General features: G+C 46.2%; 1 protein-coding gene across 1 annotated transcript in view; it reads right to left on the bottom strand.

Moving 5' to 3' along the window:
* LOC142296986 (adhesion G protein-coupled receptor F5-like) overlaps positions 1–17960 on the bottom strand; it is a 154503-nt gene that overhangs the window by 109198 nt on the left and 27345 nt on the right. The window contains 4 exon segments of the mRNA XM_075341173.1: positions 1950–2108; positions 5532–5738; positions 11537–11713; position 14991. Of these exon segments, the coding sequence (XP_075197288.1) occupies positions 1950–2108; positions 5532–5738; positions 11537–11713; position 14991 (544 nt within the window).

Below are 17960 nucleotides of genomic sequence, written 5' to 3'. Positions count from 1 at the left end.
CATACTCCTCTAATCCCTTTATCCTAACAATTCTTCACATCTTCCTCTAATCCCTTCACAAGAACAATTTTTCACATGTTCCTCTAATTCCTTCATGATAACAATTTTTCACATCCTCCTCTAATCCCTTGATCAAAATTATTCTTCACATCCTCCTCTAATCCCATCATAATAAGTCTTCACATCCGCCTCTAATTCCTTCATTATAATGATTTTTCACATCCTTCTCTAATCCTTTCATGATAACAATTCTTGACATACTCCTCTAATCCCTTTATCATATCAATTCTTCACATCCTCCTCTAATCCATTCATCATAAAGAAAAGCCCGGACGCCTGCCCTGAAAGGGCTCAAGGGAGGGCAACATGACTGAGGAGGGATGCTAGGCCTGAGGATTAGCAAGGGGTTAATGCTCAGGGTATTTTGTGCGGGAAAATGGGAGGTGGAGTTATAGGGCTGTGGGGCCATGTAATTGGTCCGGGGGGTTGCTAGTGTAGGGGAGTATATATAGGGCTGGATTAGGAGGTGGGAGGTCATTCATCACCTGAAGACGTCTGGAATTGTCCCGCCCACCCGCCCTATTTTTGGATTTCTGGCTATCCACATGGAGAGACGAGGAGGATTGACCTTGTCGCAGCAGTCGGCGGAAAGGAGGGGGGTATTTGAATTTGAAGTCGGTGGATTGCACAAAGAGCGGGGGGGAACCCAGTGCAGGAGCGGGTTACCCCTGGTGTGCAATGGTATGGTTGGTGGGTCCCTGCTGTGCTCGGTCACAGCGGGACATGTTAACGTGGGACCCTGCTGTGCTGGGTCACAGCAGGGCATGTTAATGTGCTGGGTGTCCTCGAGCCGGTGTGGTGCGGCTGAGGGCACATGGTGGAGCAACACTCGGCTGGGTGTCCTCGAGTCGGTGTGGTGCGGCTGAGGGCACATGGTGGAGCTGGTGTTGCAATCATGTACAAAGGGACTCTTCACTTACCCCCCCCTCCTTTGCTGGTGGTTATGTTTATGGAGTTATTTACTACATTTATGAATAAATGTTATTGATTATTTTGGTGTTAATAAACGAGGCTGCTGTGGCCTTTACATCCAATGTCACGCAGTCCGTGTCTTATTTTGAGTGGAAGAGTGGTGAAAGGTGGATAACTGGTTTGGGTCAGAACGGCAAGTTAGGGCCGTCAGTCAGACGTTCCTAAGTCACGATTCTTCACACTCTACTCTTATTCCTTCATCAGAATAATACTTCACATCTTTCTCTAAACAATCCTTCAGATTCTCCTCTGATCCCATCATCATTATAATGATTCTTCACTTCCTTCTCCAGCTCATTTCAGTCCACAGGATCTTCTTTCGACGAGTGTCTTTCCTCAGTCACACTGTTCTGTGTCCTCCCCATATTGCAGCACGAGAAAACACAAGATGGTTGCCAGTTTTTGAAGGCCCAGTCTTGGCTATACCTAGGCATGGTTGGAAGGCACTCAGATCACTCTATATTTTTATGTAGATTCACTCTGAAGGTGATGTATAAAAACCTTGTTCATCTGTTTGGAGCTGCACTGAGGGCTCTCATGTGGGATCTTATAGGGACGATTGTGAAAGAGCCGATGTCTCTGATAATGTGGCCATTCGGTACATGTCTACATAGACTTGGAGGATGCTCATCATTATGATACAATGGGCAGTGGAAGGATCCTAGTGCTGTTTCAGTGATGGAGGATCGTGGTGGACGTATCTGGCACTATGCACTCCGTATGTAATGTGGGAGTTGTTCTCTAAATGCTGGGTATCCATTCAATGGAATCAGCCTCTAATTCTTATACAGTACATAGCGTTGTCAATACTCCCCTCCACATACTGATTTACCATGAATCCAACCCCTCCATCTATTCCCCGACCTTTCCTCTCTCCCCGGTTTCCCTTTCTTCCCTCTTGGTAGTCGTTATCTTACTTGTTATCTGGCTTATTCTCATGTAGTTGGCACTTGTCACGTTGTAATTCAATTTGTTGGTGACGATGCAATATACAACCGAGCTCACACCAGTATTACAGTCAACGGACTGTGTGTAAGTAAAGCAGTCCATACCGCTCAAGCGTCCAGACGGGGTGCCTAGAACAAAAGGCATGACATTAACGTGAAAGGTTTTTTATTTTGGTTACTTCGTGCATCATCAGTGAAGTAGTTCCTGCATTTTCTATGGACCTGATTCATCAAAGCTTTTACAATAGCAATTTGTCATAAAAAGCTTCGAAATGTTGCATAATGTTGGCGCGACGTTAGGCTGCGCTAAAATATTCTGACTCTTGGTGTTCGCAGGGACAAAATGGGCAGAGGTTTGGTGGATGGTGCTGTGGAGACCACGGCTTGTCAAGCTCATGAGCAGGGATTGCAGTGGGATTTGTGGCTCGGTGCACACAGAGGCGTAAACCACTCGTCTGAACCTCCTGATTCATGAAGCGGCATGAGCCTCTTTATAAGCCAGGAGCGTCTGTGTTGTGTCCCATGAATGGGAACAACCTGTTGTATATTATATTATTATTTATTATTATAGCGCCATTTATTCCATGGCGCTTTACAAGTGAAAGAGGGTATACGTACAACAATCATTAACAGTACAAGACAGACTGGTATGCATATGCATTGCATATTTTTCCTCCTATCAGGAAATTCCTTTATTGTTACTAGGTAGATTAGACTGTATGAAGTTTGTCCCTATGTACCTCCCTTAGTTGGCTTCTGTATAGAAAGCTCCTCCCTTCTCCTTCAGTTTAGTCTAGAGGAACCATTGTTGAAGAGACATGTCTGCAACCCTGTACAGATTATTCCTTTTCACCTGCCTTTACTTTGTACTTAATACAAGATTCTAGAAGAAAACTACAGCGTTTCTCCTTGTCTTTCTACAAGTCATCGTTGGGCTGAGTTAACACTATCTGTGGAAGCCGGTAGAGTGAGTAAAATCATACAGTTATCTAAGGGACTGATAATTAGAGCGGTTGGATTCATTGCTACCAGGAAGAGACAGAATAGTCTGACTCTAGTACCTCTCTACACAGACAACGCCGGTCTTGATAAATGAGGCTGCATCTATCTATGTCAATGTAATAGGCCAATTCCCGTGAGCCCATCAACCGCGACAAGTTAATCTTTCTTTGATGGGATCCTAAACCTAATATTTATCATGTATGGCTCCTCCGAGCTAAGAGCCTACAAATTTAAAGAGCCGTTACGATCCAGCACTAATTAAAACCACACTCATGCGCTCAGTAAAATATGGAGTCACTCACCACCTCCAATAGTAGATTGATAGATAGATAAGATAGATATATACACAGATAGATTGCACCTGTTCACACATGCTTTATCCTGTGCGGTTCTGGTCACTGTTTTTTTTGTAATGTACTGTTGGAGGTGGAGACTGACTCCATATTTGGTTGAACTCTTCCCATCATCCTACGGCTATTTTTAATTAGTTCTGCATCCTACCTGCTCTTTATATTTGAAGCTTTTAGCCTGGGAGAGGCATACCGTAATTTTCGTTTTATAAGACGCACCCCAAAGTTAGAGAAAAAAAAGGAAAAATAAAAATTATAATCTTATAATCCGGTGGTGTCTTACTGGGGGGGCTACAGCAGCGGTGGTGGAGCTGGGTGACAGGAGGCAGGGGTAGTGCTAGAGTAGGACTATGCTATGGGTGATGTGGTGGGTGTCCCAGATGTTCGCTGTGGGCACTGTGAGGAGCATCCAGAAAATGTTCGCGGTAAGGGCTTCAAAGAAATGGCTATCAGCTCAATGACAAGCCGAGATCTCATCTTCCGGGCGCCATTTTCTTTACGTCCGAAGCTGGGAGATCAATGGACTGGAGGTGGGGCTTGCATAGATGAGATCTTGAGCTGAGAACTCAATCTGTGCATGAGCCGACTCCGGGCGCCATTATTTGAAGCCTTGACTGCCGACATTTTCAGGATGGCGCCTGCCTCACCTCCCGCAGCAAGCACAGCCCAGGATCAGCACCGCCCACAGAACAGCACACAGCCCACAGCATCTCCCCTGCCTCCTGTGACCCCTTTCCACCATTCCTGGGTAAGCTACATTTGCATTATAAGATGCACTCCCCATTTTCCTCCCAAATTTTTGGGAGGTAAAATACGGTATGTGATAAATATTTGGTTAGGGTCCCATCATAGAAAGGTTTCTTCAACGTGGCTGATGGGCTTTCATAAATTGGCCAATTTGTGAACAAGGTATATTCTATATGTAGCACCCAGGAATATGGGCTACTCGGTCCCGGGCAGTGTCTCTTTTGGGGGATATCACGATGGTGGCCGTTGCCCGGTTCCGTGCCCTGGGCCCTTTTTGTAATGGGGATATTTACAGAGGAATATAAACTAATGTTCACTTGTGACGCCACTTGTTGTGTTGCGGAACAGTGTAGGGAGCCACCGCTGCAAAACGTCTCTACTGGGGCTGGTGATATTGGCAATTAAAATGGTAGTCCCTCCGCAAGTAGGGTTTTGCCCCAGAGGGTGTATCGTGCAGTGGGCGTTGGAAGAAGGTAGTCCACACAAGTGTTCATTGCAACTGGTTTACTCACTGCTGGTAGATGTTAACTGGTTGCCCGAGGCCGGCTGACTTTGCCTCCAGGTTCCCTTCGTCCCAGTGCCAGTTTGGTTCTCTGGTACCTCCTTCCCTGCACCTGTCTCCGGTAAGTGGGTCTCCGTGGTATAAACACTGGGGGTCCCCGTTCTGTGGTTTGTCCACTTCTGTCCGCCTGACGGTAGCGTGAACCCTGTGGGGATGGAGTCTCTGGTCCTTTCCCCAGTTCTCCCTTTGCTACTGAGTCTTCGGATTCTTAAGGGTCAGCAAGATCCCTAATGGTCCCCTTGCTGTGCAGGTGTTAACAGGTCAGCTTGAAGCTCTTTCCTGTCCTAGGGTCCTGTATCTCTAGGGTCCAGTACTCCACCGGCAACCACCTCTCCTGGGTACCAGGTCACCGTTAACCCGAGTCAGGACGTCACTGTCTGACACTTTCTGACTACTCTCCACACACTCCACAGTCTCTGCAGTTCTGATTACTGACTTCCTGTGTTGTCTCTGTCCACAGTCCGCCCATCCCACCTAGACAACTAGTGGACTGGATTGGCTCCACCTCTAGGCGGCCATCCATTGGTCCCACCCTAGCCCTGTACCATTGTTTGGGGGATTTGTTGGGGAAAACTGGGATTACCTGGGTTTTTGTTGGTACTGGCACTGGGGTTCTGGGTCCCTAAAGGGGTAGGCTCTGCATCCTTGTGAGGATGCAGAACCTTGCAGTACCCTCATGGTTTCAGAGGCGCTACATATTCAGTGGTGTCATATATTCAGTATTCGCAGACATCTTAGCACTTACAGAGGCTGCGGTATTCTTTAGTTTGGATATCATGTGGTTAATGCAGCTTGCACCTGTTCACACTCGCTTTATTCTTTTGGAAGGTGCTGGTCAGTTTATTTTGTATGTATTTTTCTATACAATATATCTGTACTAAGATTTCTTACCATTTATGCTTTTGGATCCGTTGTTGAAAGACACAGTATAGTTTTCATTAATTACGCAGCACGTCAGCGTTGCTAGATTTCCACATTTCACATATGATTGAGCGGGAGACACCTGTATTGCCTCCGGTCGAGGCGATGCTACAACTTTCACTGTTATATTCTTTGACGTTTGCAGGCTACGTTGGTACACATTACATATGAAAACACCTTTTAAATAAAAAAAATAGAAACATAAGAAAGCATGTAATAAATATGTACATAAAATCAGATGACCACATGGAATATATATGACAATGCAATGAATCTAAATCATGCTGCCACACTATACACATAACTACTGCCAGCGCACAGTAAACATTACCATACTGTACGAAAAAATAATTCCGCGATACAGTTGTCATAAATGTAATGGTAAAATAGGAACACTCTATTAGACACATGGCTCATTATGTGGAAATGAAAGAAGAGCTAGCAATCTAAAACTACGACAGACAGGAGTGAGAAGTGAACTTTGTTTTTACCATGAGATAATCCTGTTTAATTACCTGTTCGCACCAGGAGGTCATAGCTGAACAGTGGGCAGATATCAAGAAGATAGGGGATCCCATAATTGTTGGGACCTGAGCCGCACCTCATTGACTAGCCCTCATCTGAGGTCACCAAGGGTAGGTGCACTGACAAGCAAAAGGGTAACAATGTTTTGAACTTTTGAATTTCAGGCTCCATATCTCCCCATCCATTACAGCTTTGGGCATGAGACGACCTTCATTGTATGGACAATCATCTTGGCTATCTCATACATAAATTTGACTTGCAACTATTTAGCATATGATTAGTTATGCAGATTCTTGCCATGTCACTGAATTGTTGCTTTTTTTCTCCTAAAATTCTAAATTTAAATTATTTGTTAGTATTTTGTAAATTCAACATTGGCTTTTAACACTGCCTGAAACCTTCTGGGTCTCCTCCATAAGATTCAAGCATATATCTTGACCAAAATCTGATCACACGTTACCAATGTTGGTGCATACTGGTCGGCTTACTTGGGTATATATGCAGCTTTAACTTCAAGTGTTCAATTGGGTTGAGGTTTGGGCAGTGGGGCCAATCCAGCTCCTCTACTTTACTGTCAATGAACCATTTCTTCACCAATCTTGATTTATGCTTCGGGTTGTTGTCCTGCTGGAACACTATGTCGTCCGTTTCATACCCAAAGTACTTAAGTGTATGATGTAACTCGTCTTGTAGGATACTCACATATAGCTCAGCATTGAGACCACCATCAATGCAGGTCACGTATCCAACACTTTTGGATGTGAAACAACCCCATATCATCAGGCTTCCTCCACCGGACTTGACAAGTCCTTCAATTTCTCGATCCGTTGGCCGATTTTTCCCTTGTTTCTTCCATACCCATTTGCACCCATCAGAGCTTAGTCTACAGACTTTCGTCTCGTCTCTCCAAACCACCTGTTTTCAATTTCCTGCTGTCGACTTTCTGTACTTTTTGGTAGATTTGAGCTGACGCTTCTTGTGACCATATTGAAGTTGAGGATTCTGCACCTTTTTTCGGGTCACTATTCCAGACCACACTGGATCAAAGACCTTACATTTTGGAGACGTGTCCTATGATCTGATGAAACTCAAATTGAACTGTTTGGCCATAATGACCATCGTTACAGTTGGAGGAAAAAGAGAGAAGCTTTGAAGCCAAAGAACATTATCCCAACTGTAACACATGGGGGTTTCAGCATCATGTTATGGGGTTGTTTTGCTGCAGGAGGGACTGGTGCACCTCACAAAATAGATGACATCATGAGGAAAGAAGATTATGTGATGCTAGATGAATACTTATTTTCAAGATAGGTGTAATGTGAACAATACGTGTCGTTTCGGTATCAAACGTACACTGTCAGAAGCATCGGTATGAGCAAATGTATACAATGGTTACATAAAGGACCAGACTAGTCGCTGCCTAAGTAGTGCAGGGTGGTGAGCAATGGTGTGAGTTGCGAATGAGCTGTATATTGGAGGTGGTGGAAGAATGGCTAATTTGGCCCGACTGGAGGCAGCAAATTATTGTTTTAGTATTTGCTAGCAGCGGTGGGATATCTGTGTAATCTTCCCGGCTGTCTCCGTGACCAAAATGAGGACTAGAGTGCTCCTGTTAAACAGCACCCTCTTAAAAATACTAGGGGCAAAATATACAAGGATTATGTATGGTGAGTCAGTTTCACTATTTTTTATTTAAGTAGATCCAAAAAGTTTTCATAAGGCCCCCTTCACACGTCCGTGAAAAACGTCTGTATTTTTCACGGACGTGATAAAGGTGCGTATGTCCCTCCATGTGCCATGACTTGGGCACACGTGCGATCTCTGTGTGGTAACCGTAATCAGTGATATCACATGGAGATCAGGCAATTATACTCACCTGTCCCCGCTCCTGCTGTCCATGGTGCTGAACTCTCCCGGATGCTGTATCTGGCCGCCGCTGTCTCCCCGCTGCAGCTACTTCTGGGTCGGTAGTGCAGTGAATAAATGCATATGAATGAGAATAATTAGCCAGGCTGGAAGCAGGAGAGAGCAGCAGCCGGAGACAGCATCGCTGGAGAAGGTGTGTTTAAATAGCTTTTTATTTTAAATGTTTTTCTGGTACGTGTCACACGGATCACATCACTGTATGGTCCATGTGACACTGATGCTAGAAAAAAACAGACATGTCTCCGTGCGGAAATCCTTGACACGCGTGTACACTGTATGGAGACATGATCAGGGAAAAATCACTTGATATTAATGGGTCTATGTATGTCCGTGATTCAGAGCAACATATGTACCAGAATCACTGATGTGTGAAGGGAGCCTAAGGCGGGCTTTGCACACTACGGCATCGCATGCAACATCGTAGTGTGTAAAGCATAGATGATACGATTAACGAGCGCAAAATCGTCATAATCGTATCATCGGTGCAGCGTCGGCGTAATCCATAATTACGCTGACGCGACGGTCCGATGTTGTTCCTCGCTCCTGCGGCAGCACACATCGCTGTGTATGAAGTCGCAGGAGCGAGGAACATCTCCTACCGTCATCACCGCGGCTTCCGTAGGATATGCGGAAGGAAGGAGGTGGGCGGGATGTTTACATCCTGCTCATCTCCGCCCCTCCGCTGCTATTGGCCGCCTGCCGTGTGACGTCGCTATGACGCCGCACGACCCACCCCCTTAGGAAGGAGGTGGGTCGCCAGCCAGAGCGACGGTCGCAGGGCAGGTGAGTGCATGTGAAGCTGGCGTAGCGATAATGTTCGCTACGCCAGCTATCACAGATATCGTACCTGCGACGGGGGCGGGGACTATCGCGTGCGACATCGCAACATCGGCTTGCGATGTCGCAACGTGCAAAGCCGCCCTAAGGGGTACTTTGCATACTACGACATCGCAGGTGCGATGTCGGTGGGGTCAAATCGAAAGTGACGCACATCCGGCGTCGCAGTAGATATCGTAGTGTGCAAATGATTTTTGATACGATTAACGAGCGCAAAAGCGTCGTTATCGTATCATCGGTGTAGGGTCCGGCATTTCCATAATGCCGGTGCAGTGACAGGTACGATATTGTTCATCGTTCCTGCGGCAGCACACATCGCTGTGTGTGAAGCCGCAGGAGCGAGGAACTTCCTAAGGGGGCGGGTCATTCGGCGTCACAGCGACATCACACGGCAGGCGGCCAATAGCAGCGGAGGGGCGGAGATGAGCAGGATGTAAACATCCCGCCCACCTCCTTTGCAGCTGGAAGGAAGGAGGTGGGCAGGATGTTTACATCCTGCTCATCTCCGCTGCTATTGGCCGCCTGCCGTGTGACGTCGCTGTGACGCCGCACGACCCGCCCCTTTAGGAAGGAGGCAGATCGCTGGCCAGAGCGACGTCACAGGACAGGTATGTACATATGAAGCTGGCGTAGCGATAATGTTCGCTACGCCAGCAATCACAAGATATCGCTGCTGCGAGGGGGGCGGGGACTATCGCGCTCGACATCTCAGCATCGGCTAGCGATGTCGCAGCGTGCAAAGTACCCCTAAGACAAAGCTGCAAATCTACCAAGAGTCTCATACCTGGCACCAGCTTTCTTCTTTTTTATTTTGTTATTCATGGGATCCATAGTTGAGGCATTTTTTTTTAAATAATTTTTTAAATAATTTTGGTGTATAGGTTATGGTAATATGGTTATAGGTATAGGTTTTATAGGTTTTCTTCCCACATTGCATTTTGTACACATTTTTCCCGTGTTTTTGTACATTTTATTGTCCCAGCCGAGAGAATGAGATTTTTGAAATCTCCTGCACACCTCTTATTTATTACTTGCAGATTTGAGGCAGCTTAACAATCCGTTCAGTGTTTTTTTGCAGCATTTTTCACCCTCTTTAATAAATGGGGAAAAATGCATCAGAAACGCATGTAAAAACTCTGGGAAAAAAAGTGTAACGCCCTGGACTCCAGGGGTCACAGGTAATAACACCTACCACACACACCCCCACCCCCTGTGAGGTCACACACCAGTCACCCGAAAGGGAGACCTGATGCCTCCCTCAGGGCCAGTAGGACACACCAGGTGGGCAGAGTCAGGCAGAAAGACACGCCCACCGAGGAGACTACTGTCCTGAGGCAGGAAGTTCAAGCAGATTAGTTTGTACAGTGACAGTGAGTGGTAGAGGAGCAGCTGTCAGGGACCCGGGTTGGAGCCTGGGCCCCTTGGAAAACGTCAGGCAGGCAGACGGTGGTGGCCGCCTGCAGGAGTACCGGTACAACAACCGGCAGAACTGTACGGACCGGGCCTGGGTTGGAGCCCGCCGGTCCTGAACCGGGGAGTCAACCGTGTACTGGAGCACCAGAATACGGGTACTCAGACCCCGTCCTAGCTTAGAAGCCACTGAGTATAGGCAAATTGACTGATTGCTGGCTGGACCTCACGGGTTCATCCACACCCAAAGTCCCGAAAGAAGGCAAAAGCCCACCGAGACCGGGTGAGCGCCACCGCCAAGGGCCAAACACTCGACGGGCCAGTGCCTGCGGGCAACCGAGGGCTCCTCCGGCAGCTCAACGCCGGGGAGCGGGCTACCACTGCTCAGGCAGGGGAGCCAAAAACACAACATCCAGGGGTGCACGGGAAAAGGGGCCACCATCAACCCCACAGGAGACATCAGCAGCCGGCCGCGGGAACCGACCACATCTGAGCTTTGGTTTACCAGTGACTCTGAGTGTAAATTAATCGTGAGTACACCAGTGCCATCCGGGCACGACACTACACCGCGGCACGGCACCCTGCACCCCGACAACAACATCAGCGCTTGCAGTCCCCCAAGCTGGGCCCCGGGACACACCGCCCCTACCCACGGAGGGGCTAACATCTAGGCTGCGGCCGCAACACCGATCCCGGACGAGCCCGCCATCGCCTCAGCCGCAGCGGTGGTGCATCCCGTCACCACGACCCGTGGGTGGTATCACGACCCGTGAGACGACAGCGCGGCCCTTCCCGGCTGCGCGCCCCGTCCCACCACCATCACCACCACCCCACTACCTCTCCCCTCTAACAGAGCGACGTGGCCCCCGGTCCGGAGGCGCTCGTGCCACTGACAACCCGAGCCCGGACCTCGAGCGGCTCGGCCCGAGCAAGCGGAGGAAGCGGCCGGGCCCCTCTCAGGGCGGTACAAAAGCGCACATTTTCTATGTAGAATTTTGATATGGAAATTTCTGCAGCAAATACGAATTGTAAAATAGATTTTTTTTGTGTGATTTTTTTCTTTTATATTTGTAATACCTTTTTTTTTATTTTGTTGACCATGTGTGAGCATAAACTTATATTAACACATTGGCAATTCCTTATTATGGTGCATTATGCTTGTTAGTATACATGTGAGTACTAATACGGCAGATCTGGGGTCATCATTACTGCTGTGACAACTGAGATCTAAAATTGCAAAGTGTTTTATACTGTTAGAAGTGGATGTTTGCACTTACCTGACCATTGTTTTGTTGTGTAGTCTATTTTGTAAAACACTCCTTTTGTATTATTTTTATAGGTCAGGAGGTTTTCTCTTACCAACTCGATGCTATCTACATTGCCATCAGTGGAACAATTTATAGTTAATGTTCTGCCGGCAGAGGAAGGCGGCACTTCAGGAAAGGTTATAACGGCTGTAAAGAGACAAGGAAAAAAAAGTTTCGGAAATGCAAATGCGTCTTTATCCTGTACTATTGCAGAACCTTGAGGGTTTTATCTGACTTTTCTAATATACCGTGTGTCCACCCATATCCCGTCCACCGCCATTAACTTGAGAACGGCGGTAGCTATAGGCATAGAAGTGGTGTCTAGGTATAGTAAAGTAGCCATGCGCTACACAATGAAACCACCTATAGCGCCACCTGGTGGAAAACAACGGAGTTAGCATTTTTATCTCAAAAACCGAACGAGATAAAAAAGGTGAATTACAAAGTTGTAGAGCATCATCAATTCAATATGAATCGACACCTTGCATACAGAAATGCTATGATTAGAACGTGTAAAACTCACAAGGCTGCGGACGTGAAGCGATTCCTCATGGAGACCTTGCTACAAGTCATTGGGTATGGTGGCTGCATGGAGGCCACCTGACCTGATCCCCATTGGACTTCTTTCTATGAGGTCACATCAAACAGCAGGCGTATGCGACCCCTCCACCAACATTGCAGGACCTACGACGACGTATCACAGATGCTTGTGCAAACGTGTCACCCACCATATTGCACAACGTGCAGCAAGATACAGTATGCTGTGCAGAGTCCAGATGTGCATTGCAGCTGACGGGGGCCATTTTGAGCATCAAAGTTAAATGAGTGCCATATGCGTGACCAGCATTCAATGTTTTGGGGGAGTCATGGGTTTCATATCATAGCATTTCTGTATGCAAGTTGTCGATTCGTATTGAATTGATGATGCCCTACAACTTTGTAATTCACTTCTTTTCTCTATCTCGTGACGTTTTCGACATAAAAATGCTAACTCCGTTGTTTTCCACCAGGTGGCGCTATAGGCGGTTTCATTGCGTAGTGCATGGCTACTTTACTATACCTAGACACCACTTCCATGCCTATAGCTGCCGCCGTTCTCAATTTAATGGTAGTGGACAGGATATGGGTGGACACACTGTATACACTGTATAAGCTGCGATATTGTAGATGTGCACTCTTCATATGACTTTACTGCTTCTCAGTGTCATAAGTTTACTCCTGCTATGAAAAGTGCACCCTGGTTGTTATGGTGTTTTAAAGAGGACCTGAAGGACTTTTTAATTTACTCCCACTGCTTCCTTGAGTATTCTGTTATTTAGTTTTTTTCTGTTTGTTTTTACATCCACCATACAGTTTAGGAGATACTCACCTTTTTATTTAGTGCTACGTTCCATGGGCTTTACAAAGGTAGCATAGCTTACAGGATCCTCGGGGGCGTGCCTTTTGTCTGCTCTGCATAATTACACTGTAAGTGACACCCCTTTCGTAAAGAACATAAACATTTGTATTAAATCAATAGGTCCATGTGTCTGGAACTGTATGGCAGATTTTTTCTTCTTTTTTTTTAAAAAAACAACAAATCCCCTGTTTCCCCTCAAAATATGACCTATCCCAAAAATAAGCCCTAGTAGTATTTTTGGGGCTTTTTTGAGTGTGCTTAAAATATACGCTCTACTCGAAAATCAAGTTGCGGTTCCATAAGTGTCAAAGCAGCTAAAAAGTTAAACAATATAGCAGGACCCTTCATCAAAGGAACTGGACATCGCCAAAGAAAGCAGACAATCCCCTCCCCCCCCCAAAAAAAAATAGCGCACTCACCAGGCTGTAAATAATCACAGTTCGCAATTGCCGATGGTGGATGGGCTCTCACACAGAAATCTGCGTCATTGTCAGGTCCCTCATTGTTCCATCTATATTGCACCGCAGCTCTCACAAACAGATTGGGTACCCGTACCACTCCGTGCGATCAATACTGCTTCCAGTCACCAGGGGGAGCCAATCTCTGTACAACGCAGTGGGGCCTGACAGTGATGCAGATTTGTATGTGAGAGCCCATTCACTTGTAACTCTAATTATTTGGGGTCTGGTAAGTGCGATTCTTTCAGGGGGTGTCTGTTTTCTTTTGGGGGTAAACTTAGCAGTATATAGAGAAAAATAAATGTAAGCAAGTAATTTATACCTTTGTAAATATGGTCTGTACCCACTGTGATGACATGGAATTTGTCAGTGCCTAGCATGGGTTAAGTTTTTTCCTAAAATTCAGCCAGACATGAAGATAGTTTGTTTATAGATTGGCATAAGCCCCTCATTGTTTCTACAAGACTCTTAGGAGTTTGGTGTTACAGTTATTGTTGACACATGTAATTGCCTTGGCCAGTGAAGGTCAGATACCCAGACAAATCAATTATGCAATGTAACTTAGCTGTCTCTCCCTCGTCTTTGGATATTTTGTATACGGCTTGAAATCTAGCCAATAAGAGCCCAGTCTTATCCACCAATTGTGAAGACCCCAATGGTCTGAATGGAGAGCTCAGGGGTATAAGAAGGAGGACTGTCCATTGCCCCGCTAGACTCTTCCTACATGCTACCAATCTAGGACCTGCGGATCCGATTGGAAATCCATAACCGAACCTGGATTATAATACTATATGGACTTCAGCATCGAATGCAAGGATTCGGCTGAGCTATCAAAGACTACCTAAGGAAGGATAATCAAGAAAAACGAAGTCGTATTCCAATTTGTTTAACTATAAAATATTCAATCTTTATTAAATATTATAAATTCATAAAATAAGCACACAATGTGACAAGGGGAAATAAGGTGAAAGAAAGCAGGGCAGCAGTTACCGCGGAAAGAGAAAGTCAAAGAGCACGATGGCAAAAATAGCAGCATGTACCCAGCAGGCAGAGTTTGAGCAAGAAATACAATGTATTATAAGTATGATAGTATCATGCCACGGATGCCAAGGCAAGTCTGATGGGTGCCAAAAAGCAGTAATATCTAGTTAACATCAGGGTCTAACCACCATACACGTGAGACTATGCATCATAGTGTTCATATTTAATAAAAAAATATATGATTTGTATCCCGGACACCTGCATCCATTAGGGTCAGTTCCCCATGTGCCATGTCACGAGGTGCAGACGAAATCCCCCAATGAAGCAGAAAAAAGGGTATGCACCCAATTGCAGTCTTACTATCGCATCCGCGGTCAAAGGCTTAAGTATAACATAAATAAGAAGCCCACTCGGCTGCTAGGGGCATGTTACAGCCAAAACAATATGCGATGATAGGTAAAGTTAATTGTTCTCACCCATTATAGAGATTCCACGGTAAGTGCTGTCCTGGGGACCTGACGCGCGTTTCGCATAGGGCTTCCTCGGGGGGCCATCCAATAAAGTGTTAATATTGTGATTCCCTCACCCTGTGTTGTCTGAGTAGTGTTCCGCCCACGGTTAAGGAGGTCGTGCATTCAGTTGGGATGAGCCCGGGCCACGCTGTCTTTGTAAAGGCGGCCGGGCCAGCGGACGAGAGCACCCACTGACCCCCGTGTCTCCACACCCACCACTATAGGACGGGTTCTGCACCATGAGACTAGAGGATCAGATAAGGAAATGTGCATATGACCCAGTAATAGGAATAACACAAAATGTTGATGTTCCAGAATGTGATGGCAGGATTAGATTTACATAAATGCTGGGGTTTTTTTGTTCAAGAATAAAGGTGGATTGTTGTTCATGGAAAAATATAAGACATACCTTAAAATAAGCCCTAGCGCATCTTTGGAGCAAAAAATATAATATAAGTCAGTCTAGTGTCTTAGTGTTTTTCAAGGGTAATAGACACTACAGTTTACATTACCAACAAAATGAATGAAATGCTATTTTTTGCCTTCTAGATTTTCACCATCAATGCGTTTTTTTTCTGCAAATCTGAACTATGCCAATGCTTTCCCCATTTTTTCAGCAATTGTTGATCTATTCAAACAAATGGGGAATAAGCGCAAATAAAAACACAGCGAGTGCACAAGTGGAAAGGAATCTAAAAACAATTTACAAACCTCAATATTGTACAGAGCATCTTTCTTGCTAACATTCTGGTTTTGAAACAGAAAAATCTGCTTTAAATACTCAATGTGTGCACATAGCCTTATAGGCATAGTCTATGTACCAGGAATGCAGTTTATTTATTTAGTTTTTATTTGTTTTATAAAATTGTTGTATCAGATGTAGAAGTCGCCATGCCCTAGACTAATCCTCCAACACATATAGTACCTGGCCGGCTTTTTAAAGTATTGTGTCTCTGCAGCATTAAAACATATGTCGCTGGCGGGGAGGAGGGTGTCAGCACACTGCGCTCACCCCTCTGCTCGGGTCCGGCGGCTGCCGCTGCTCAGTGGTGGCTCAAGCTGTGGGACGGATCCCGGGGGTTCTCGAGCGGCGCTCCTCGCCCGTGAGTGAAAAGGGGTTGTTGGGTGTGGGGATTGTTTATTGTCCGTGATGCCACCCACGGTTGTGGTGATTTCACCACCGCTGCTCGATGTGGGGATCCCGGGAGTGATGGTGGGGGAGCAGCTAGTTGTTGTGTTGCCCCTCCGTGGGTAGGGGTTGGTGATCCCGGGGCCCGGTGATGAGATGGGAGATGCAGGGCTTGGTGGGCGCAGGGACGCGGGGGCAGCGCTGTGCCTTGCGGCACTGTGGTACTCACTCAGCCTGAGACGTTGACACAGTTCTACGGTAAACCACACGGCTGGAAAGACGGTTCCCACGGACGGCTGCACTTGCTCTCCCAGTAGGTGACGGTGATGTCCCTTTTCCCTGCACCTTTGTTTCTGTGTTGGTAGCGATGGGTTCCCACCGGTAACCCGCTCCCCGGCTTCAAGCTGGACCGGGGGAGCTCTACTCTTTGCCCGCAGGCGCTGGCCCTGAGAAACTGGTGCCCTGGCGGTGGCGGTGTTTCTACTGTAATGGTTGGGCTGTTGCCTTCAATCGGGACTTGGTTGTTGGGGGATCTGCGTCCCCTTCACTGACGGATTTGGCAAATTATGGCGACTCCAAGCCTTGCCGGGGTCCGAGAGGCCCCTGCCCTGGTGCTGACTGTCCTTTGGTACGCTGCTCCAGACCGCCGGGCCACTACCCGTCCGCGGTCCTTCCAGGAACTTCCAAATGGTCACCCCTTCAGACAATCACCACCGTTGCTGACCTTGCTGACTCTGTCCTGCACACAGCTGGACTCTCCCTTCAGGCTTTCTTTCTGTCACCTTTCACCTTTCTTCCACTTCTCCTACTCCTCCTTTACCACTTCCACTTCACTTCCTTTCACTTTCACTGCCCTAGCTGGACTCCTCACACAAGCCCTGCCTGGGCTACTCTGCCTGGTTCTTCCCGCCTCCAGAGCTGTGTCCTCCTCGGTGGGTGGAGCCAACCGCCTGGCCCACCCCCTGGTGTGAACATCAGCCTCTGGAGGAAGGCAACAAGGATTTTAGTTTAGCTTCGATGTTCCTAACTGGGGTGTAGGGTGTGTTGGTGCAATGACCTGTGACCCCTGGCTTGCCCAGGGCGTCACACATACATAGCTACAAAAACAATATAAGAGATAGATAGATAGATAGAGGGATAGATAGATAGATAGATAGAGGGATAGATAGATAGATAGATAGAGGGATAGATAGATAGATAGATAGATAGATAGATAGAGGGATAGATAGATAGAGGGATAGATAGATGGAGGGATAGATAGATAGATAGATAGATAGATAGAGGGATAGATAGAGGGACAGATAGACGGATAGATAGATAAAGGAATAGATAGATGGAGGGATAGATAGAGGGATAGATAGATAGATAGATAGATAGAGGGATAGATAGATAAATAGATAGATAGATAGATAGATAGATAGATAGATACAGGGATAGATAAAGGAATAGATAGATAGACGGATAGATAGATGGAGGGATAGATAGAGGGATAGATAGATAGATAGAGGGATAGATAGATAGATAGATAGATAGAGGAATAGATAGATAGAGGGATAGATAGATAGATAGATAGATAGAGGGATAGATAGATAGATAGATAGAGGAATAGATAGAGGGATAGATAGATAGAGGGATGGATAGATAGATAGAGGAATAGATAGAGGGATAGATAGATAGATAGATAGATAGATAGATAGATAGAGGGATAGATAGATAGATAGATAGATAGATAGAGGGATGGATAGATAGAGAGAGGAATAGATAGAGGGATAGATAGATGTACAGCACCATGGAATTAATGGTGCTCTATAAATAAATAATAATAATAATAATAGATAGATAGAGAGATAGATAGAGGGATAGATAGATAGATAGAGGGATAGATAGATAGATAGATAGATAGAGGAATAGATAG

The sequence above is a fragment of the Anomaloglossus baeobatrachus genome, chromosome 3, assembly GCF_048569485.1.
Source record: "Anomaloglossus baeobatrachus isolate aAnoBae1 chromosome 3, aAnoBae1.hap1, whole genome shotgun sequence".
NCBI lineage: Eukaryota > Metazoa > Chordata > Amphibia > Anura > Aromobatidae > Anomaloglossus > Anomaloglossus baeobatrachus.
This window is presented reverse-complemented; position numbering and strand designations above follow the sequence as displayed.